This window comes from Belonocnema kinseyi, chromosome 2 (assembly GCF_010883055.1).
Source record: "Belonocnema kinseyi isolate 2016_QV_RU_SX_M_011 chromosome 2, B_treatae_v1, whole genome shotgun sequence".
In the NCBI taxonomy this organism is placed as follows: Eukaryota; Metazoa; Arthropoda; class Insecta; order Hymenoptera; family Cynipidae; genus Belonocnema; species Belonocnema kinseyi.
This window is the reverse complement of record NC_046658.1, coordinates 1,213,670-1,237,724: the sequence shown is the minus strand read 5'-3', so window position 1 is coordinate 1,237,724 and position 24,055 is coordinate 1,213,670. Positions and strand designations below refer to the sequence as shown.

The window sequence follows — 24,055 nt, the reverse complement described above, 5'->3', positions numbered from 1 at the left end:
AGAGGGAGCTCTTCTTAATATTTTGACACCAAAATCATGTCGATACACCTTACCGACTGCGAGTAAAGCCACCCACGCTTTAACTTGACAGACTGTAACGTATCCCCTAAATGGGCTTAGATACGCCAAAACAGACAACATTTTTAAATTCAACTTCAAAGAAATATATTATTATGTAAGTTATAATTAAAAATATGTGTAATGAGAAAGTTCATAAATTAAACAAAAGTGTTAATAACATAGAACCACAAACCGCCTAAGCCTGCAACATAAGAGGGACTAGGTGTACCTTATGTTTTTGAGGTCCTTGAATACGAATCCGGTGTCTGTTTAACTCCATCAGGTCGATATCCAGGTCAGTTCAATATCAAACTTACAAAATTCATCGCTAACCAACTAAATTGGGGTAAATTCAGGTTTTAGTGGTTGCTGAATTCGAATCCGGTGTCCTTTTAACGCCATCAGGTCAGTATCAAGGTAGGTTCAAGGTCAAACCTACAAAATTCATCGCTCACCAACTAAATCAGGGTACTTTTAGGTTTAACAGGACATCATGAGATGAAGGTTAAGAGATTTTAATGGTCAAATTTGGAAAAACCTGAAGAGTTTTTATTTGGGTTATGTGCTGTTTAGAATTTTTAACCTTGTCGCTATTGAAGAATGCTAAAGTATCAGGTACTTTTTGAATAAATTAAATTTGAACTAGCTGAATACAGCGTGAGAAACGCTTTAAATTCAGTTGAAGTGGTTTTAGCGTTACCGATTCTGAATCACATGGAGGTACCACTTCTTTCAGAACTTACCCGTTATAGAAACGGGGGCGCCAACGCCAGGTTTATGTGATGTTTAGTATGATGCTACATATAAATGAAAATGTAATGCTTGATTAAAACGACTTATTTCTTTCTGAAGAACGTGCCTTTTTTGACTCAAATGATCTTTGAATACTCTTTCGTTTATGAACGGTTTTCATATCCCTTTTTAGGCCCCAGCTATAGTCAGACATCATATGAGTACCCCATACACCTTGATATCTATGCTCCATCTCTTTACAGCCCTGCTGGAACCTCTCTGTCTGCTCTTTACTTATATCACGTAAATTTTCAGGGAACCTATCGATATGAGAATCCAAAAAATGGATCTTTAAATTCATCAAATGACCTAACTTTTCAGAATTTTCAATCACTTTAGCAACTATTTCTTTGTAGCTAGGGTATTTATGATTTTCTACAAAATTGGAGCAAACTTGCCTAAAGCTTTCCCATGCTTCTTTTTCATTACTAATCATTCTTCGCTTAAATTTATCATCGTTTAGCAGAGCTCTTATTTGCAGACCGTCAAATACTCCCTCTTATTTTAGCATCGGAAAGTTTAGGAAACTTCTCAAAAACATACTTGTAAGCATTACTTTGTCTTTTTCTCATTACCAGAACAACTTGTTTCACTAAGACGAGTTTTATATGTAATAGTAGTAACAGCAATTTTATTGGATCTACTAAATGTTTACTTATAACATTAAATGATCCTGGATTAGGATTTTCTCGAAGAGTCGAATTTTGTGTGCATAATGCTGCTCACGAGCTCGGCTATCCTATTCGCATATAAAACACTGGTATTTTGTAAATCCACTCTATAGTCCCAGCATTATTGTTATGATTTTTAAATCTCCACAGAGCTGCATTTGTGGCTGTTGTAATTCAATTTATTGAGAAGAAACTGAAGAGTCGTATTTTTCGCCGAATGTAACAAAGTGAGCAAATGGCAGAGGTGCATATTTATTACCATTATGCAAAAAAACACCTTCTAAACTTCTTGTAGACGAATATATGAATATTCGCCAATCGTTAGCATTCTAAGGTATGCTTTTAAATTTTTCAACTAATCCCTTCACATTATTATGATATACTAAGTTTCCTACCGAAGAAAACTTTTTTCTAAAATGTCTATCCCGGTAAAGGCTGATCTTAGTGTTAGGTACTAAACAATTTTTTTCTTTAAGCCTTGATGCTAGGAGTTCTGCACATTCCTTAGAAAGACCTAGATCTCAAATTAGATCGCTTAGTTCTTCCTGGTTAAAGTATACTTTGTTTAAAATTTCACTATCCGGTACGGACTCTTTCTCTAGATCATCTTCTCTACCTTCTTGATTTTCTGACTCTTCCATACCCTCTGCATTGTTTAAATTTTTCTGATTGTTGCATTGATTTGTTTCCATAGAACTATCTCTTTCAATGTTGCTGGTATATACTGGATACGTAACTGAATCAATAACAGGGTAAATCAACGTATGTAAATTCTTTAAATTAAACCTTTCAGTCCTGCATAAGCAAAAGTAACAATCCGTTTCATGACAGGAAAGTTCACGCCAAATCATAGGCAGAGACATACGAGGTTTTTTTATTGTCTTTGCAATGTCTGCTAATGTCACTTAGACAAGTCAAACAAATTATATGAGGAATCCAAGAATGGTCAAGACTTTCGTTTGCGCCACCATAACAAATAATGTACATATTTTTTACAGCATATGTTAAAGGCCTTCAATTTTTAGGTATAATGTACCTAACACATACGACACAAACTGTGTCTCGACCATCACAAGGTGGTATAAAGGGATATTTCGAAAAAATGAAACTGATTGAAATTTGTACCAAATAAAATCTTCACTAAACCTACTTATGAACAAACTTAATTATAAAAAAGATTGAACGCAAATATCAATCTTGCACTGAGACTAGTCTTAAACTATATACAAACTTCAGAAAAGTTGCCCCGAATGATAAATTTTTACTACGCAAAATAGATTTCTACGATGAATACTGTATAAAACTTTACTAGTTATGTTTAATATTAATATCACCAAAAGTTAGTCAAGACCTACATGACATTTAAGCCACCAAAGCCGGCATGTAAAAACTAAGTCGTGACCGTCTGCATCAAAATTGATGTCTGGGCGTTCGAAGAAATTTCCTCTAGATTTTCTGTATTCGACAAAGTGAAGTTAGCTAGTAGTTGAATTGAGAATGCCTTATTGTATATGTAGATAATCATGACTTTTTCTATACATATATGCTTTAGTTTAAATGTCGACGGCTATGTCTAACCCAACATTAGAAAGTTGTACTAGGTAGTTATAATTTTATCCTAATTGACTATCTATATGACTCAGAGTTTCATTTTCTAATTTATTACAAATGATACAAATTTGATTAGAATCGATCTTATATACATTTTTATTGCAGGAAAATGAGATGATTCTGTTAGTTATGAGCCTAAGTTGACAGTATAGTCTGATAATCTGAAATGGGTATCGGTATTCTAAGTAAGGCGCGATTTGATCGGCAAGACTCCTGGGTAAACGAACTGAAAAAGATCTCGTATTGTCAGATTTTATAATGTCATGCAATCTGAGATGTTCGTAATATCTTTGAAGTGCTTCTTCCTGTTTCGATATCCACAGCCTTGGGTCTGGACTGTAAATGAGGTCTCCCATGCTTATGACATTCATCAACTGCTGGATCTGAGCTGTCCAATTATATTTTATACTGCCTATCATCGAAGGCAGCAGTTCGACTTGTCTCAAAAAAACATATCCTGGATTGCCGATTTTCATTCATTTGTAGGACTCACAATCCAGTTCCAAGCCAGTGATAATATATTATGTTCTAATTTGATGCGACCTAATTCAAGTCGAAGCCCTGCGTTTTTTAGGCTTCTAGGAAATTGTACAAGTTTTTTGAAAAAGGACATTTGAACTATCTCAATCGAATCCATGTACCTCAACCCCCACAACTGGATACCATAAGAAAGAGTAGACTCTACCAAACTACCGAACAGATTATTCTTGTACGACCATGAATCCGTCTTAGATTTCGATAAGATAGACAGAACTGTACCTGTAGCCACATGAGATTTGCCAATTGCTGAGAGGGTTGCGTTATAACCTATTGCAGACCCGGGTATAGGCATACCGAGGTAGATATAATACTTGACTACTGGTATCTCCATATTATTGTAAACTGAGTTTTTAGGGTTGATTTTTTTACATCTACCGCCATCACTGAAAATTACTATATTGGTTTTCCGCGTATTTGTTGTTAAGCCGTTTAATGCACAATATTCAGATAGTATATTCAATTTATTTTTCAAATCCGACTGTGCGTAGGCCAGAATGAATAAATCATCTGCGTTAAGAAGCAACAAAATATCAATATATCTGTTTATATTTAATCCATTTACGCCCTTGGATCGGAAAAAGTCCTCTATATCGGTCGAAAATAATATAAAACTTAAAGGACTTGAAGACACCTTGCAAGACCCTCTCAGAAACCGGTATTTCTTCTGAGTACTCCCACCTTTTCTTAACTTCTAAGGTTGCCATGTCATAAAGGTTTTTTCACTATTCTAATAATCTTCGAACTGACCCCTAGTTTGTATAATTTATTGCATAAATTTGAGTGAGGTACCGAGTCAAAAGCTCTCGCAAAATCCACAAAAATACCATATACTTTCCTTTTGGGTAATCTCAATTGAAGGTGTATCGCAGAAAACAGTTCGAACACATTATCTAAACAGTATCTGTTCCTTCGGAATCCAGCTTGACATTCTGATATTACTCTATATCCATCAGGCCAGGTTTGAAGCCTGTTACAAATGATTTGAGTAAATAATTTCGTAAAGGTCTTTATTAACGCTATAGGTCGATATCGGAATTTTCTCTGTATTAAGAATTCGGTTAAAAATAGCCTGAACATAAAGTCTCCAATTTTGGGTTAAGGCTTTTATAAATTCATTCGAGATTTGGACATCACCAGGTGCCTTGCCAGATCTACAATTATTAATGCACATAGATAATTCCTGCCAATCAATCTCACGATCCAACCATGGATGCGTCACATCGAAAAAAAGAGAATCAATATTAATACGTGGTAGATAAATACATTGTAGGTAATTTTGCCATTGTGGAATTATAATAGGAGACTCCTGAAAAACCTTCTTTCTAAATTTGTTTGCCACACTCCAGAATTGTTGTGAGTTTTTTACTTCTGCAAATTGATTGACATTTTCGTACGTATGGTTTTTTGTCATTTTGCACTCATAAGCTATGTCACTTATGACGCTAGAAATATTTTCAAATTGAGCGTTGACAGAATTATTTTTAAAGTCAAATGCTATTTTTCCATAACGATATATTTTTTCTTTGACTGATTCTGCGCAGTCTGGGTTCCATTGTAGTACAGTATATTTATTTATTTTTTCGCTTTTACAGTTTTCGGTGTTTTCTACAGTACCTTTTACAGTTAGCCTAATTGGAAAATGGTCTGACAGCGATATCAAAGGTAGAACGGATAAATCTATCATGTATTCCAGGCCTGTTACATTACACCATGCATGATCAATTGTACTACAGCCTTTATTGGGTAAATTTTTCGATCCCACATGTGAACCTACGTACGTAATCTGAGCTGGGCGGTCTCCACAAGTTCTACCATTTATTAATATAATGCCGGTACTTTCCATAAACTCTAGTACTTTAGTTTCTTGGCCATTGGCAATTAAATCTAGGGATTTTCTGGATAAAAAGAGTATTGTATTTTGAAATATTTCGGGTGGTAGACCATTTTCCAATCCTATTCTAGCATTTAAATCTCCCACCAAAAAAATTGCATTTTCATGGCGTACTTGTAATTTAAATGTATCAGGCTGTAACATATCCATGTAAACGTCTATTTCTAAATCAGGTTTTAAGTAAACTAATCCTAGTATTGTGATTTGCCTATATATTTCAGTCTTTAAAAATATCCACCATTCAGTTTGAATAAGTACTTCAGATTTCACTTTAGATTTTTTCAATAAAACAGCTAGACCTCCACTCGCTCTTCCCTCAGTTTTTTCTTTAACTGCTTCACTCTAGACAACGTTGTAATAAACAACACGTTTAGTCATTGACATCAATTTTCCGTTATTCCAATACTGTCAGACTCCAACAGTATTGAATTTTCTATAGCCAATTATGACACTTTTGCCCTTTAAACGTTCGAATCAGGCTATGTCTCGTAACTTCTTTACTATTTGTCTCTCCTTCCGGTCTTCCACGATTTTCCAACTGAATTAGTGACGCCAAATTCCCTATTTAAAATGGTATCTACCTATTGTGTAACGTCAGTATCGGTTACTTTTAACCCTTATTAATTAGATTACATTTTTTTTGTTCCTTCTTGAGACGATCCGTAAAAGTGTCCAATCTTTGGGCATATAAGGCGTGTTTCTTCTCCATTTTAGACATTAGGGAAATGTCAATATCCATTGACCTATTTTTACTCAGTTTTTCCTCCAAGGACTCAACTCTATTCATTAGAAACAAAGACGAATTTAGCAGATCCTCTTCCAGTTTTGAGATTTTTGATTCAATATTGTTTCGCAATAATGTTCATCTCTCATCTTTTTTTAATAAATCATCTCTGATAGCGTTTAACTCAGATCCATGTTTTGCGTTCTCTGTCTTAAGTTTATCCAATTTGTTTTTAATTAATTCAGTAGCAAGAGTGTTATCATAATTCATTTGTTTGACATCGTCAGATAGTTTATCAAATTTGTTAGAAAGTTCTAGAATTAACTTCTCCATCTTCAATTCTAGTATATTTTCATATCTATTTTTAAAAACGGTATTTGAAATCAAAAGGTCATTTTCAGATTGTGATTGGTCTGTTAATGGGCATTTCGAACTTTTAGATTTGCTTCTATAAGGAGGTTTGTTTCTTCGTCACCTTGTCTTTTCCGTTTATTTAGGAGAAAATCTGCAATAACAGGACCTACAGATCGTGTCCTTTCCCTCTCAAGTACTTCTTTTTTTTCGTCCGACCTCTTTTGGGTTTTTGAATAGATGCGGGTATGCGGAATACAGCAGTGCCAACTTTGTTTATTTTTCCAGCTGTTCTTAGATCACCTGACGTTGTCCTTTTGGTGGGCGGGTTTTCTGACTTATCAATACGAAATATTACAAAAATTCTCACACGAACTCAAACGCGTCCGCTCTCTGCCAGACAATTCAACAGGAACAGCAACACTGCCACAATGCTCTGTCACTGACAATTGAAAATCAATAACGAAGAATTAAGTGAAAGTTTAAAAGGCAAACCAGCCAAAAACAAACCTAAAATAAAAATTACCTCCAATCCAAGGGAGCTAAATTAAAATGTAGGATATTTAAATTATATCTAAATAAAAATGAAAATCCCTTTTTAACTTCCAATAATCAAGTTGATGTAAATAATTCCTGAAATTAAAATCAAGAATATAACGACCAAATTTGGACAACCACCACAAAATTTTTTCATTGGAATCTGAAAAAAATAACATTTTCCTCACCTCCTTTCATCCTAAAAACAAGAAGAAAAGAAAATTATTCGTCTTTACTTTGGGCAAAATTAAAAAAAAAAGCAAAGAAAAATGAGAAGGAAACCAACCCGATCCCCTTTCTTCTCTTTTATTTCTTTCGTCCTCCTTATTGTTATTTATTTATGTTTTTTATTGGGATTTAATAATGGTGGGAATAAAGAGGACGAAAGAAATAAAAAGGAGACGGAAGGGGATTTGGTTGGTTGCCTTCTCATTTTTATTTTGCTTCTTTTTATTTTTGTCCAAAGTAAAGACGAATAATTTTCTTTTCCTTTTTTCAGGGGGAAAGGAGGGTAGGAAAATGTTATTTTTTTATATTGCAATGGGAACATTTTGTGGTGGTTGTCCAAATTTGATCGTTATATTCTTAATTTTATTTCCAGGAATTCTTTACATCGTCTTGACCATTCTTGCATTCCTCATATCATTTTTTCGGCTTGTCTAAGTAACATTAGCAGAAATTGCAAAGACAAGGGACAAAACTTCGTATCTCTCTGCCTATGATTTGGCATGAACTTTCAAGTCATGAAATCATACTTTATACATCACATATACCTGGCGTTGGCACCCCCGTTTCTGTAACTGGCAAGTTCTGAAAGAATTGGTACCTCTAAGTGGTTCAGAATGGGTAATGCTGAAACCACTTTAGCTGAATGTAAAGTGTTTCTCAGGCTGTATTAAGTGAGTTCAAATTTAATTTATTCAAAAAGTACCTGATACTATACCATTTTTGAATGGTGACAAGGTTACAAATGTTAAACAGCACAGAACCCACATAAAAACTCTTCACGTTTTTTTGCAAATTTGCACATCAAAATCTCTTAAAACTTCATCTCAAGATGTCCACTTGTACCTAAAAATACCCTGATTTAGTTCGTTAGCGATGGATTTTGTAGGTTTGACTTTGAACTGACCTTGATACTGACCCGATGGCATCAAACGGACACTGGATTCGAATTCAACAACCACTTAAACCTAAAGGTGCCCTGATTTAGATGGTTAGAGATGAATTTTGCAGGTTTGACCTTACACTGACCTTTATACTAACCTGCCGTTGTCAAATGGACACCGGATTTGAATTCAGTGTCCACTTAAATCTAAATTTACCCTGATTTAGTTGGTTAGCGATGAATTTGGTAGGCTTGACCTTGCACTGACCTTTTTTTGACCTGATGGCGTCAAACGGACACCGGATTAGAATTCAGCGACCACTTAAACCTGATGGTACGCTGTTTTAGTTGGTAAGCGATGAATTTTGTAGTTTTGATCTTCACACTGATCTGATGGCGTCAAACTAATACCGGATTCGAATTCAGCGACTTCAAAATCATAAGGTACACCTAGGCCCTCTTATGTTGCAGGCATAGCCAGTTAGTGGTCCTGTGTAATTTGAAGAAAATTCTAAAAAGGGAGTCGGTTTGGTTGCGGGCAGGTACTGTAAATTACTCTGTCAGCCCGGTACGTGACGAATACAATAGGACCATGATATAACTGTGTTGATATGGTTGTATATGAAAACATGCGATTGATGTGGGTCTCATCTGTTTTGACTGTGATTAGCAATCTCGTGTGGCGTGAGATTTTAAAGTATTTCGTTCCGAGGTAAAGTTTGATATAAATATGTGACCATCAGAAGATTTATTTTTTTGGAAAAAAGATATTCACAAAACATAAATAAACAAAAAATAATATTGTCTCGGCAATAATTGTCGAATAAAAATGTTTTTAAAGAGTTACCTACCCTTACACATCACCCATTATTCAGGCCTGTCTAATAACAGTTTGATTGTCGATATTTAACAAAATAAAAACGTGAGAAATCCTCTTTTCTTACCCCACGAATGATGGAGTCGGGGAAAATATTTAGCAAGACCCCTAAAAACCACCATTATTATTACCACACCTAAAATGTTAAAAATGACAAGTTTGATTGTCGATACTTAAAAATATAAAAACATCAAAAATCCTCTACTTTTATTTCACGAATGATTCAGTCAGTGAGAATGTTTGTCAAGACCTATAAAAATCCACCCTTACTATATCCACATGTACAATGTTAATAATGACAAGTTTGATTGTCGATATTTGAAAATATAAAAAACGTCAAAAATCCTCTTTTTGTATTCTCATACATATTGAGAAGGTATTAATTTTATGCGAAAAATGTCTTTCGCGAATGTCATCAAAGGTCCACGTGTTGAGGTCCCCTGAGTCAGAAAAACCAGTTTTTACGTGCGTGCATGTCTGTCCGGTGTCGTCGTCGTTGTTGTTGTTGCTGTGGTTGTCGGTATACCGGATAACTTTCGAAAGAATAGACGGATTAGATTATGCTTTGGCACACAGTTATAAGATTTTCAAAACTATAAAACCAAACTAAAATGGACATTTGAAGCCAAAAGGCCAGGCAGAGTTACATAAAAAATGTATTATATTTAATATAAAAGTTTTGAGCATAATGTAGAAAAGTTTTTTTTTTGTACACAATCGAATTGGTTTTTAAGAATAAAACAAAATATACAAAAAAGTAACTATAAATAGATGGACTTCCGTTTCTTGGATGGAAGTGTAAAGTAGAAGAAATTGTGACAGGGTGGAAGGACTGTGTTGATCGGGTTGGTAATAGTAGGGTTGGGTAGCGACAAACAAAGGCGTGACAGGTACCAGACCGCGACGGTAGATAGAGGCAGAGAAGCATAGAAGGCGGGAGAGTTTGAATTTGATTCATGGCTAGCGGAGCGAGTATCTCCGCGGAATAAATAGATTTAGAGCAGCAAGTGCTCAGTACGCCGAAAGAGGAGATCAAGGAAAGAGCGGCGAGGGGGAAGTATAAGAAAACTATCGAAACGGAGAGACTATGAGCAAAGTACGTAGGTTCAATTGAGGGTTTTATCAAAAGTAAGAGAGGGGAGAGGGAAAGCAGTGAAGAGAAGGAAGATATCGGTGCGAGCGTAAAATATCAGAAAATGTTTAGATCGCCGCCGGAAAGCAGAGTTTGGTAGGGAAGAGTGCTAATAGTAAGTATTTATTGGAACAAAAACTAGAGAAGCAGGAAGAAGATAATAATAAAAAGGTAGAGGAGATGCAAGGTAAGATGAAGAAACTTGAAAGCTCGAACCGGGATTGTGGTGGAAGCGAGAGTGGGAATAGGGAGATGGAAAGGCTGAGAGAAATAGAACAAAGAATAGAAAGGAAAGAGAGGAAAGAAAGAAAATTAAACATAGTGATGACGGGTAAAATATTAGAGGGGAAGGAGCTGAAGGAGGGGGTGGGCGAAGTACTAAAATGGATTGATGCTAAAGTAGAGATAGAGGAAATGCGAAATGTAGGAAGGCAAGAGCGAAGACGGGAAATAATGCTACTGGTGAAACTAAAGAAATGGGATCATAAGAGGGAGGTGATGACAAAGAAGAGGTTATTATATGAAAGTCCAGAGAGAATAGAGGGCGATTTGACATGGGTAGGAAGGTAGATGCAGTATAAATTAAGGAAAATAGCGGAAGAGGAAAGAAAAAAGGGAAAGAGAACATGGGTCAAGTATGGGAGAATACAGATAGACGGATTATGGTGGGGTTGGGATGAAGAAAGGCAACAGATAGTAAGAAATGAGGTGCATGGAAACTAGAAGAGGTAGGAACGGGAGATAGGAAAATAAGAAATAGTAAAAAGGAAAAAAAGATGAGAAACGAAAGTAGGGAAGAATGGAGGATTTGTTACTGGAATATAGCAGGATTAGAAAGAAAGGATAGGGAGTTTATGAGAAATTCGACACAATGGGATGTAGTCATAATGATGGAGACATGGCTAGATGAAAAGGGATGGGAAATATTAAGGGGAAGGTTTCAAAGAGGTTACAAATGGCAAGTGTAAAATGCAAAGAGGAAGAATAAAAAGGGCAGAGCAATGGAAGGAATGGTGATGGGAGTAAGGAATGAATGTATAACAGGGAAAGGTAAGAAAGACAGGAAAGAACAAAAAGAAGGATTAATAGTTGAAGAGGTAATGATGGGAGGAGAGAAGTGGAAGGTAGTGGGGGTTTACGTGAATGCTGATATGCATGAGAAAGCAGAGGAGATGAAAGAAATGATTGAAGAAAACAAAGAAGAGATTAGGCTGATAACAGGTGGGGATTTCAATGCGAGAACAGGAGACAGAGGAGGAAGGGAATGGGGAGAAGAGAGAAGAAGAAAATCCAAAGATAAGGTACTAAATGGGGAGGGAAAAAAGTTGTTGAGGAGCTTGGGGAAGTTGGGATGGTATATTTTAAACGGAAATATAGAAGGAGATGAGAAAGGAGAATATACACGCTCAGAAGGTTAAAGGGGAACGGTAATTGATTGTGTGATAGTGGATGATGAGATAAGAGAGAAGGTTAAGAAACTTGAGGTAGGTGATTATATTGTTTCGGATCAGTTTGCCTTAATAGTGACATTAGAGGGATAAAAAGGCAAGAGCAATATGAATAAAAGGGGAAGAAATGTAAAAAGTGTAGGGAAAGGGGATTGGTCAAGGTAAGGAAAAGAACTGTTTAGAGAAAAAATCAGAGATATCAAAATGGGAAAGAGAAATGTGGACGAGGAGATGGAAAAAATTATAGGAATAATAAAAATAGGATTAGGGTGCACAAACAAAAATGAAGTTAGTATAGGGGGGAATAAGTGGGTGGGATATGGACTGTAAAGAGAAAAAAAATGAATCAAGAAAGTGGAGAAAAGAAAAAAGTAATGGGGAAGAATATAGGAAAAAAAGAAAGAGTATATTGAGTTGCGTTATCAAAAGAAAGGGGAAGAGAATAAAAGGTTTGAGGAAGAGACGGAGAAGGCTAGGACGGAAGAAGAGGTATGGAAGGTAGTAAATAGATAAAGAAAAAGAAGAAAAAGAGTAAACCAAGATATTAAAATGGTAGAATGGAAGAAATATTTTTTTGGATTTGCTAGGAGGAGTAGAGAGAAAAGTTCTAAGGGGAGGAAAATGTGGTCGAGAAAGAGATAATGAAGATGGCATATGAAGGGAAGAAATAGTTAATGTTTTAGGAATAATGAAGGATGGAAAGGCCAGAGTTATGGAAAGAAGGAGTAGTTATACCAATAGTAAAGAAAGGCAAAGGTGAGGGGGTTAAAGATCATAGAGGGGGGACGTTGATGCCAACATTTTATAAAGTATATGTAACTATTTTGTCGGAGAGATTGATGATAGAAGTTAAAGAAAAAAAGATCGAGTCTCCGAATCAGATCAGCAATGTTCGTGGACTTGAAGGCGGTCTTTATACCGGATAAATTTCGAAATACTAGTCGGATTGGATTGTGCTTTGGCATACAGTTTGAGAGACGAAAAAGAAAAAAAGCCGTTTTTGATACAAATTAAAAAGCAGTAAGCGTATTATTGATTTTTGTCGTAAAAACTTACCTTGACAATAAAAAAAAATATTTTTTTTTGGAAAACGATACAAGGTAATAAAAAACATTAATAGACAAAAGTTATTATTTGAAAAAGTATTTACACGTTTTTATCACTAATTTTCAGACAGAACGAGATTTTCTTTTAATCATAAAAAAACAAGATTAAAAGAAATTATAAGAACAAGGCAATAAGAATAAATATGTCTTAATGTCCCTGCATATTATGAATTGTAATGATATACAATTATTCAAATGATAAATGCTTTAGGGTAGCTGAAAAAAAGATTTGTACATCATTTTGTAATATCTGAATAAGCAATCCCAGGCAGAGTTATATAAAATCTGTATTATATTTGATATATAAGTTTTGAGCATAATGTAGCAAAGTTCAAATTTTTTACAAAATCAAGTACGAAGCGCGAGATACGTGATGAAAATGTGTTCGCTAAAGTCGAAAAAGCTTCAACAACAGAGAGTTCACAATCACAAAATTATAATTTTCGATACGTTGATCTTTAATTTTAAGAGGTCTGTTCACAAACGTAGGAGAAATGAAAAAAACCGATGTGGTAATACGAGAACCAATAATTGCGTACCCCAGGTGCACTTAAACTTGCAAGCGAAGCTCCTTTAACAAAAGAGAATTCAGCAAGAATTCATCATCACAAAGTCACAGAAGTGGATGTTTTGAGCTTTAATTTTAAAACGTCTGTGCACTAATGCGGGAAAATACAAAGACCGAGCGTGTAGCGCGAGGTAAATACATAATACATAATTAGCGCAAAAACCAGCAGTCGTGCTATAGGCGCGCTAAAACTCGCGAGCAGTGCGAGCTGCACGCGATGGCAATATTCCATTACAGCGGTCAGATTTTTGTTGGTTTATATAACTGCATAACTGTCTATGAGTTCAGTGTGTGAGTAGCGCTTCTGCTAAGAATGGCTCTTAAAGGTATTTAAATTGCTCAAAAATATTATTAACAGCAATATAATAATAAAACCGAAGGGTACAGAAAAGGGGTTCGAGGCATGACCGAATGTTGGCTTTTAAGTATTGAATGGGCCTTCCGTGAACCTTTAATTATGGCATTGGTCTTATACTGTTTGGACAAAGTGTTATTTCCAGATTTACCCACCTAGCAAAAAACTGTGGGCATATAGTAACATTAGTTAAATATGTTACAATATTAGACAATAAACAAAAAAGTTTTTGTAAACGAATTATTTGTTGAAAAAATGTTTTCTACGATTTTCCATAATCATATGTTTTATCAAATTATATTGCAAGAAATTTAAATGTGAACAATATCATCTTAATAAAAATTTCTCTTAAGATTAAAATTGTTTATATTATAAACAAATTTAATGAACAAATGCAGTCATAAGTCATTTTTTGACAGGAAAATTCGTTTTTTCTATGACAATTTCTTTAATTAAAAACTTTATGATAATTTTAGCAAAATTCATAACTTGTTGTTTATTCTTATGATTTTTTAAAACAAATTTAATAAACAAATGCATTATTCGGGCTTGTGTCCATGGAAATTTTTTTCAACATCAGTCTTTTTAATTGGGAAGTTATTGGCAATTGCCGCAAAATTCAACGTAATGCACATGTTTCTTGAATTTGTTTAAAACATCATAGAATTTATCAACTAAGTATGATTGGTAATGAAATTTTCATTAAGCTCCCAATAAAAAAGACTGACATCGAAAAAAAGAATTTTTCCGTCGACAGATGCACCAGTAATGCATTTGTTTATTACATTTGTTTAAAAAAACATAAAATTGATAAGAAAAATTATGAATTTTGCTGAAGTTATCGTGAAGTTCCTAATTAAAATAGTTGATATAGAAAAAAAAACGAATTTTTCTTTCGGCAAATGCCCGATTAAATTCAGTTGTTTATTAACATTGTTTAAAAAAATGATAAAATTGATCAAAAAATGATGAATTTTGCTGAACTTATCATGAACTTCCTAATAAAAACTTGACAAAGGAAAAAAACGAATTTTTCTGTAGAAAAGTCCCTGGTGAATGCATTTGATGATTGAATTTGTTTAAAGAAACCATAAAATTTATCAACTTATTATGAATGTTGATGATATTGGCATGAAGTTTTCAACTGAAAAGACTGGCATTGAAAAAAACCGAATTTCTCTTCCGACAATTGCCCGAATAATGAATTTGTTTATTAAATTTGTTTTAAAAAATCATAGGAATAATCAGAAAATTATGAATTTTACTTTTTTCGTTTGTTGTCTCTTATTGGAACATCTTTCACTGAAGTTACTCTATGAAACTCAGGCGATTTAAACAATTTTCCTTTTATTAACGTGCACCGGGAACGTCAAATAGAAAAATGTCAATTTTTTCGGCATATTTTTTTATTTATAAACAAATTGAAATCCTTTTGCCTTCAAATGTATAGGTAAAACCTTACTATTCAGGTGTTCTATTAATGCTGGCAGGTCCTGCCTGATGTATATGTTGGGCAGAGACTTCATTTTTATTTGTTCAAAATGTCTGAAATATAGTAAACCACAAACAAAATTTCTTTAAAGTGCGATAGTTTATCAGGGAATTCGTTGTTCAGATTAACGTTAGTAATGTTCGAATGTGGTTCTAGGGGATCTGGTACTTCATGTTCATTATGCCTAGGATCTCTTCCTTCAGCTTTATTTAGGTCTTCGTTGTCCACATCTTTCAGAGGGAGGACATAAATCGGAAGCTGCTGTTAGACTTCTATTTTCATGACAGTTATTGCTAAATTCGACGGTCTTATCTCCTCACACTTTGCTCACTTTTCGCTGCCAAATAATAATGGCGCATACGGTTCATATCATATGTCCACTTTAATCGCCTTTTTAGTTGCCGAGTTAGTGATAAGATCTCTCAGTGCGACTTTCTTGATATTAGGATGCTTTGCATTAAATTTCGTCCTCAAATTGTGTCCTTTTTTCATTTTCGTTTTAAACTTCGCACTTTGGTAATAGAGACGCACCAATTCTTCTTTCAATTTAGTAATTCTCTTGATGCTCTCCCACGGTATTTCTGTCGAGGTGGATAGCTGCAAATAGCTCACGTTAGCCAAAGCATCCTCAGCAGGTATAGTTGATGCTCCGTTGTTTACCGTTTGAGGCAGATTTTCTTGCTGGTCATCAGTTTGATTAGTGCGATTTGTCTGACCATCTTGCAGCTCACAAAAACGACCGTCCCACAAGCTGCGGCCCCCCTCGGCTCTTCCAAGGGTGCTCCGACGATCTTTGGGAAGCGATAAGCGTTTTCAAAATCTTTTATATACTCTTTATTATTTATGGGCTTCCGTGTTTTACTTAGTCCATATCCTCTTCGTTCTCTGTGCGTTTGGCATGGGAACTTCGCTCAATAGCAGTGCTACCGCCAACATGGTCGTCAAGGTCATGAGAGGAAGGCTAAAGTCCTACCACGACACCAGCGCGAGACCACGTTCGGTAGGAATTTTATGTGTGAGAATTTGTAGATTCTAGCTGCTTCGACCATGGGTCCTTAAAGCAACTACTACCGACGAAACTGGAACTTGTACGTCGTCCACTCCTGCTCCTTTTATCCTAGAAGATAAGCAGGAGCAGAAAATTTACGTAAGAGATTTTGTTCAACACATTTCCTTGAAGTCCGGTCTCTGGCCGTGGATGACGTTACGAGGCAGAGACGGTATAGTTGGAGATAAAGGTTTCACCTGTGAATACTTCTTTAGAGCTAACAACTTGTGTAGAATGTTATGATAATATAACACTTTTAGAGTCTCATTATGTCTCTCTATGGTACCCGTAGCATGATGACTTTGAGAATCAACTGAGAACATGCCCAAGTGTTGCTTGTTCTTACTTGCATGCTCGACAGTTGATATCGACTACAGGTACACTCATTATGCGCTCGCTGTAAACTAAGGTGTTTATAACGCCGTCTTGACAGGCAAAGGGAAATCCCTCATTATCCGATCTAAATCCAGCAGATTTGGAAAACATGTTGGGCAGACCCATCGATAGCCCTTCTGTACATATAATAACTTCGAATTGACCATGCAGCGGCTGGTTAGCATGTTCTTTTAGTAGAAGCGAATGTTATGCTTCCTGTACACGTCTTTTGAGCACTAAACGTGTTAGTCATGCTAGGCCACGGGTGTACATTCACCTCTCATGTTACATCTGCGTTTATCCTATTCGCGCCAATGAGCTTCCTTGCCCACATGTAAGGATGACCCTCCTGAGTTAGTCAGACCGTTTGAAACGATGTTCCCGCGTTGGCCCGGGGTTCACCGTGGTGCGGTACTTTTGTGACTCTGAATTGAACCATAACCTCTATCCCAAAAAGACCTTTTGTGGGTGGCACTGCGCGATACTGGTGACGCACCCGCATAATTCGATGCACTGGGGAGTTATGAGTTCATTCTATTACAAGTCCTAGGTTTAGGGCAAGATTTTGGTGTATAATGCCGGCCATTTCATCATGCCTGTGCGTATATTCTTTCGGAACCAATACGCGACAGCCATCAATAATGTGCTCGATATATTCATTGTTGTCTCCACATAATCGACACCGGTTAACCATATCGTGGCGTAATACGTGTTTACAATTATTTCTGGTGCTGATAACCTTGTCCTGAATCACAATGATGAATCCTTTCGTTTTTGGATGCAGGCCGTATTGTCAAGATCCGCTTTACAGGTAGTTTTGTAAATCGCAACATCTCGCTTGCTGTTAGAATAGTATCGCAAATAAAAAACTGGTGACTTACAGAGTTTTTTGACATCTAAAACAACCATTTGTCAACAACAACAGCCATTTGTCCAGTCCAAACTCCATGTGGATATCATTGGTAAACTGCTTCGTCACATCGATCACCTGCTGCAGTTTCTGGGCTGAACTAGCGTACAGCTTCAGGTCATCCATGTACAGAAGATGGGTCACTTGGTGACCATTATCATTATCATGAATTTTGAACCCATGCGACATACTGTTTAGTGTTTTGCTCAATGGAATCAACGCTAAACAGAACCACAGTGCACTGAAGGAGTCTCCTTGAAATATACCCGTCGTAAAGCGTATTGATCTAGTTATCATTGGTTGTCCATGATCAAAATAATTGATTCTTGTACCCCAGAGCCTCATCGCATGACTTAGAAAGTCAATAATGCGTGGGAAGTTTTGTACAGTTTTAAGACTTCAAGAAAATATTCATGCGGCACGGAAGAAAACGTTTGCTTGTAGTCAATGTATGTCATGTGTAAGTTCCTTTGATGCTTACGAGCTTGAGTCTTGGCAACAGCATCTATAGTGACTAGATTTTTACAGCCTTGTGAGTTTTTACAATATCCTCTTTATTCTTCTGTAAGAATATCATTCTCGTCGCAATGAGAATTTACCTTATCGGCAATGATAGCTGTAAGACATTTATAAATTGTTGAAAGACAGGGTATCGGTCGAAATTCAGATTGATTTTGATCATATTTTTTTAGGTAACATATGCATAGTACCCTGGAGCATATGGCCTGGCATCAGATCTAGGTGTTCAATGATTTTCTGAAAACACCTTGCCAACACAAGAAGTACACTCATCAGGTACTTGTACCTTAGGTTTGGTTCTAATTATCTAAACTCTAGTAAAGCATGACCAAAATTCCTTTTAAGGGGGTGTAGTTGGCTGGAATTTCACTATCCACATAATCGTTATTAAGATCCGGATGTGGTTCTGATGGATCCGGAACATGGTGTTCATTATCCCTAGCACTTATACCATGAGCTTTAATCAAGTCTTCGTTGTCCACGTCTTACAAGGGGTCTTCCTCAATAGGGAGCTGCTGTTCCACTTCCATTTCGATAGCAGCTATTTCAACAGCCGAAAGCAATCTGTTAAAATATATTGAGCATTTTCGTTCCGCCAGATTATGCTCATTTATTTTTATGGCTAGTTCTTCCAAAAAATAAAGGCGCATAACATCTCTGTTCATATAGTATGTCCATTTTCATCGCTTTTTTGGCATGCCCCGGCTTCCTCTAACTGATGTTCATTCCCGTCGTTTTTCAACGCCAAATCAACCTACTGTTTAATCTCCATTGCTCGGTATTCTGTGATATTCGGATTAGTCCTGATGTCTTTCACCTTAGCGACTTTTTATATATCAGGATACGTTGCAGCAAATCTCGTTCTTAAATTGTATCCTTTTTCCATTTTCGTTTCAAACTTCGCACTTTCGTAATAGAGACGCACCAATTCCTCTTTTATTGTGGTATCCCACTGTATGCTCTCCCATGGTATTTCTGTCTAGGCGTTTGGCTGCAATTAGCTAACGCTAGCCAAAGCATCCTCAGCAGGCATAGTTGATGTCTCACTGCTTACTGTTTATTGCAAATGTTATGGCGTGCCAGCTGTTTGATTAGTAAGATCTGCCTGACCATCTGGCAGCTCACCATCGCCACCGTTCCGCATTCTGTGGCCCCCAGCTGTGGCTCCAGGAGTGCCAAGACGATCCTAGTTAAGCGACAAGCCTCAATATCTTTAATATACTCTGCATTATTATTTCGGTTTTGGTGTTCTTCTCAGTCCCTCTCCACTTCGTTTCAAGCCTATATGCCATGGAAAAGCCGGTCAATAGCAGTGCTACCGCCGACATAGCCGTCAAAGTCATGATAGGAAAGCTCAAGCCCTACCAAGTGACTGATCAGATTAGAATATTATAAGTTAATTTAATACGATTCTTGAAACCTTCTGCGATGATGTTGTAGGTATACAATTACGAGCGGCCGCGAGCATTGGAGGTGACAACAGTTACCTCTGGATTATTATTATTTAAACTTTTACTCGGGTGAACTCGGTTATATATCATAGCCACGGACTAAGTCAAGTGGCTGAGATTAGATTGTTATAAGTTAATTCAGTACATTGGTACTAAATGTGCTCGCATAAGAAAATACGTGTGCAGTATGCTGAAAATAGTTCACGCACGAGCCGGCCGTGTACACACACAGAGTACCAACCAATCATATGCGATCTGTCGCGCTGCTGCGGTGCGGGCTGGCTACGTACCGTTCACATATCGGACCGCCGCTTGAGACGCCGAAGTTTTCGACGTTGCGAATTTGGTTCGAATGCCGGACCGATAGATGAACGGTACATAGCCAGCTCGCACAGCAGCAGCCCGATAGATCGCACACGATTAGTTGGCGGTCTGTGTGTGTGCACGGACAGATCGTACGTGAGCCGTTTTCAGCATACTGTATGCGTGTTTTCTTGTGCGAACAACTTAAATGAGGATGCCGAACGCGGCAAGTGTTTAGTAGATTCGCTGGTGTTAGTAGTAGTTATTTCGGAATTCTATAGGGATCTGACAATCACGTTGGAAAGTCCTAATATAGAGATCCAAAGTTTATCCTGGAGATTCCGTTTTTCGGGATGCAACATTCATGCTAGAGAGGCTGTTTATAGGGCTCCATCTTTCGTACAAACGTTATTTTCAATGCGAACGACTAAGACCAATATTTAAAAATATTAATTAATTTAACGGGTCGCGAAAGACACACATAACTTTATACGTGAACACTGCCTCCCACATGTACATAAAAAGAGAGGTGAAAAATTAAAAATGTAATGGTCATAGTCATCTGCCGTGTACGCGGTATGACCATAGAAGGCGATTCTAGCGGTTATCATTGGTAAGTCAGTGTTCAGGAAAATTTGTTGGTGTATAATCCCAGCAACATATTTATGTATGCGCGTCTAAAAAGGCGACAACTATCAAGTACTGCCACCACACTGAGGTTGTGTTTTTCATCATTCTTCCTCTTGATTACCTGTCCTGGATAACAATGGAAAATCCTTCTATTTCCGGAAAGAGTTCTCATTTCCTTAACCAGCTGTTTAAAGCATCACTATCCACGCAAGGAAACAGTTAACTGTTCGGCGTTGAGATGATCGACTTCCAGAAAATCAGCATCTGCTAGTATTAAGGGGTGCATAGGTCAACTCTACAGATGTAGTCGTAGAGCGTGACAAATTTGACAAATTTAAATATTTTATAGAATTTAACAATGTTCGTCTTTTGAATTACAGCTTCGAGGACATCAACGCAGTCCTTCTGATACCCAAGCTTTTAGAGAACGCACCAAAAGAGATGCTTTAAATCATTTGGAAAACGAGCTTGATAGGCTGCAGGCTACAGCTCCAGAGCCTCTACGAGACAATGTCAGCCATGTATTTACAGGTTTCAAGGAATTGTTCCAACGTTTTTTGAAAGAAGGAGGACCTTCTTTAGAGTGGGATCGTATACAAAAGTTACCAGAGAATGCAGTATGTATGTTTTTTTTTATAAATTAATTGCTTCAAAGGTGAGTATAATTTTTTGGGAAATTTCCAGATTGAAGACTATTATAATCTTTCTGAACCGAGTACACAAGAAATCAAAGAACTACTAAATAAGTTGGTAGTAGTAAAATTAAATGGTGGGCTTGGTACAAGTATGGGATGCCATGGCCCGAAATCAGTAATTACAGTTCGTAATAATTTTACATTCTTGGACCTTACAGTACAACAAATTGAGGTAAAAAATGTTTATTTTACACTTCTCGTTATCATTGTTATCATCTGGGTGTTTATTACTACTCGTATCTGACGGGCCGAGTGCAAATACGGTGTAGAGTGAGTAGCAGAAGAGAAGCGGTTTCAGCTTTTGTCTCAACGCAAAGAACATTTCGAAAAATGACGGGAGCGGATACAGAATGAATTAGCGTCAGAGTAGAAGCGAATTGAAATTATTCCGCGAGGGAAAACGGGTTTGGACTTCAACCCGCTTTGGCTCCCACTCAGATTTAACCCGCTTTTACCCCCATTCCCAAATTTAAGACGTATTTGCTCACGCCAGATGACCGTAGATTTTTTAAATTTGATTTTCCGTGTTGATATTGTGATGCTGCAGTATTCATTTTCCGCTTGAACCAGATTTGTACTATAAATGTCGTCATCTTTGATTAAGGAGTTTTAATCTTTTGTTCTCATATTAACATATTAACATCAAGCCTAAAGTTCTACATTTTTCTTCATTATATCACATAAAGTTAGATGTGTTTAATAACAATTAATATCATTACGCTCATTATAAAACTTTAATTTACAAAATTTGCATAATAATATAATGTATTTGAAAAAAAAACATTGACCATTTTGTACATTTTTTTTTTAGTTTACAAATACTACATCAATTTATTGTGAAAGCTTTTAATTTTATCATTAGATATAATAATAATAATTCCACGTTTGAAAAAATTAGTTTGAACAATTTGGCTGAATCACTTAAAAAATTATTATTTATTTATTTTTTGTGATTAATAATTATGCCTTTAGCGGAAAATTTAACTGTTTAGTCGAAAAGCCATTTTTTCGTTGAAAAATAATTTTCTTGGTTTGAAATTTAATGTTTGTTGTATAAAAATGCATCAGTTTCGTGGATAATTAACTTTTTGCTTAAGTCATATTTTGGTGCGAAAATTCCATTTTTGTACAGAAAATTCGTCTTTCGATTCGAAAATTCAACAACTTTGATAAACTTTTATTCATTTCTTGAGTGAAAAATCTTTACTTGTTGAAGATTCGTCTTTTGGAATTTAAAATTCTTTTTTTTTTATATAAATTTCATCTGTTTTAATTAAAATATAAACTTTCTTGTTGAGAATTTATCTTTTTACGTTGATTATTGAACTGTTATATTCAAAATTCTATTACTTTGTGAAAAAGACATTTTTAATAAAAAAAAAAACTTTTTTGTTTAAAATAAATGAATAAGTTTGACAAATTTTAATTCGTATCTGTAAAACTGTTTTATTCCGTTTATAAAAGATTCTATTTTTAAAATATTATACAATTAAAACGCTATTTTTTTAATATTAATGATTAAGGAAAATAAAAAATTAATCCGGGACAAATCAGGGAATTTTGAAAATAAAGTTCTCGGGAACCCTGCCTAATTCTACTAGTAATAACTCTCGAAACATTTCTGGAAACTAGAGGTCACGTACAGTCAGTGGGAGGGGGATAGGGGTAGATATATTTTGTTTCGTTTTGTTACAGGGGAAGGGCGGGTCTTAGAGAGGGCTTATAATCCGTTACGTAATTTAATTACGGCCCCTAATATTAATACATTTACTTGCTCACCGTCACGTATAATTTAATGCACTTGAATTCTAGAAAATTTAACAATTTTACCGTAAAAACCTGAAAAAAGTTCAATTTAAACTCTTTTGTTCAAAATTAATTGTGTGGGTTGAAAATATATCGCTTTAATTTAAAATTCATTTTCACTGCAGTTTGTGGAAATTCGTATTTTTTTGTCGAAAATTCATGTTTTTATCATAAAATTCAAGTATACCAGTTGAAGATTCGTCCTTTTAGTTGAAATTCATATTTGAGGCTTAAGGGCATGTGACACAGCTAAATACCTATATTACCGACCTCAATTTATCAGTTCACTGAATGTTTTTTTGAACCTAAGAAATTTTTTGTAAATAAAATATCGAGCTGAAACTTTGGAAAATGTATTAGACCACAATAAAGTACGTTTAGGTACTGCATTTTTGTAGGAACTTAACTGAAAATTATTTCATCTGTTTTCTGAACCTCGACATTTTTAGAACGTTCGAACTTTTTTTATACATAAAATATCGGTCTCAAACTTTGAGAAATGCAAGAGGCAAAAGAAAACTACGTTAAAGTACAAAGCTTAATAATAAAATATGTAAAAAAAATATTTTAAATACCAATTCCATCGGCATCAGTCGGTAACGTTGTACACGAAAATACGAACCCTGGCGGTCACTAGACGAGGCTCTAGAGGGTTCTTATTTTGGTGTACAACGTTACCGGCTGATGACAATCGAATTGATAGTTGAAATATATTTTTTTACATCTTTTATTATTACTTTAACGTAGTTTTCTTTCGGCTCTTGCATTTCTCAAAGTTTAATATGGATATTTTATGTATAAAAAAAGTTCGAAGGTTCAAAAAATGTCGAGGTTCATAAAAAAGATGAAATAATTTTCAGTGAAATTCCTACGAAAATGCAGTACCTAAACGTACTTTATTGTACTCTAATACATTTTCCAACGTTTCAACTCGATATTTTATTTACAAAAAAAGTTCTCAGGTTCAAAAAAATATTCAGTGAACTGATAAAGTGAGTTTATTATATATTAATATAAATTATATATAAATAAATATATAAATATAAATATATAAT

The 24,055-nt window shown here is 35.6% G+C and overlaps 1 protein-coding gene across 7 annotated transcripts in view; it reads left to right on the top strand.

Moving 5' to 3' along the window:
* The window catches only part of LOC117166926 (UTP--glucose-1-phosphate uridylyltransferase), a 194,490-nt gene that overhangs the window by 88,608 nt on the left and 81,827 nt on the right, over positions 1–24,055 (top strand). For all 7 annotated transcript variants that reach the window (XR_004466327.1, XR_004466328.1, XM_033351388.1 and 4 more), the window contains exons 2-3: positions 20,880–21,116; positions 21,184–21,366. Coding sequence is in view for 5 of the 7 variants with exons in the window: in XM_033351388.1 (XP_033207279.1) it covers positions 20,880–21,116; positions 21,184–21,366 (420 nt within the window). In the remaining 2 variants the exon portion in view is untranslated. The remainder of the gene's footprint in view (positions 1–20,879; positions 21,117–21,183; positions 21,367–24,055) is intronic.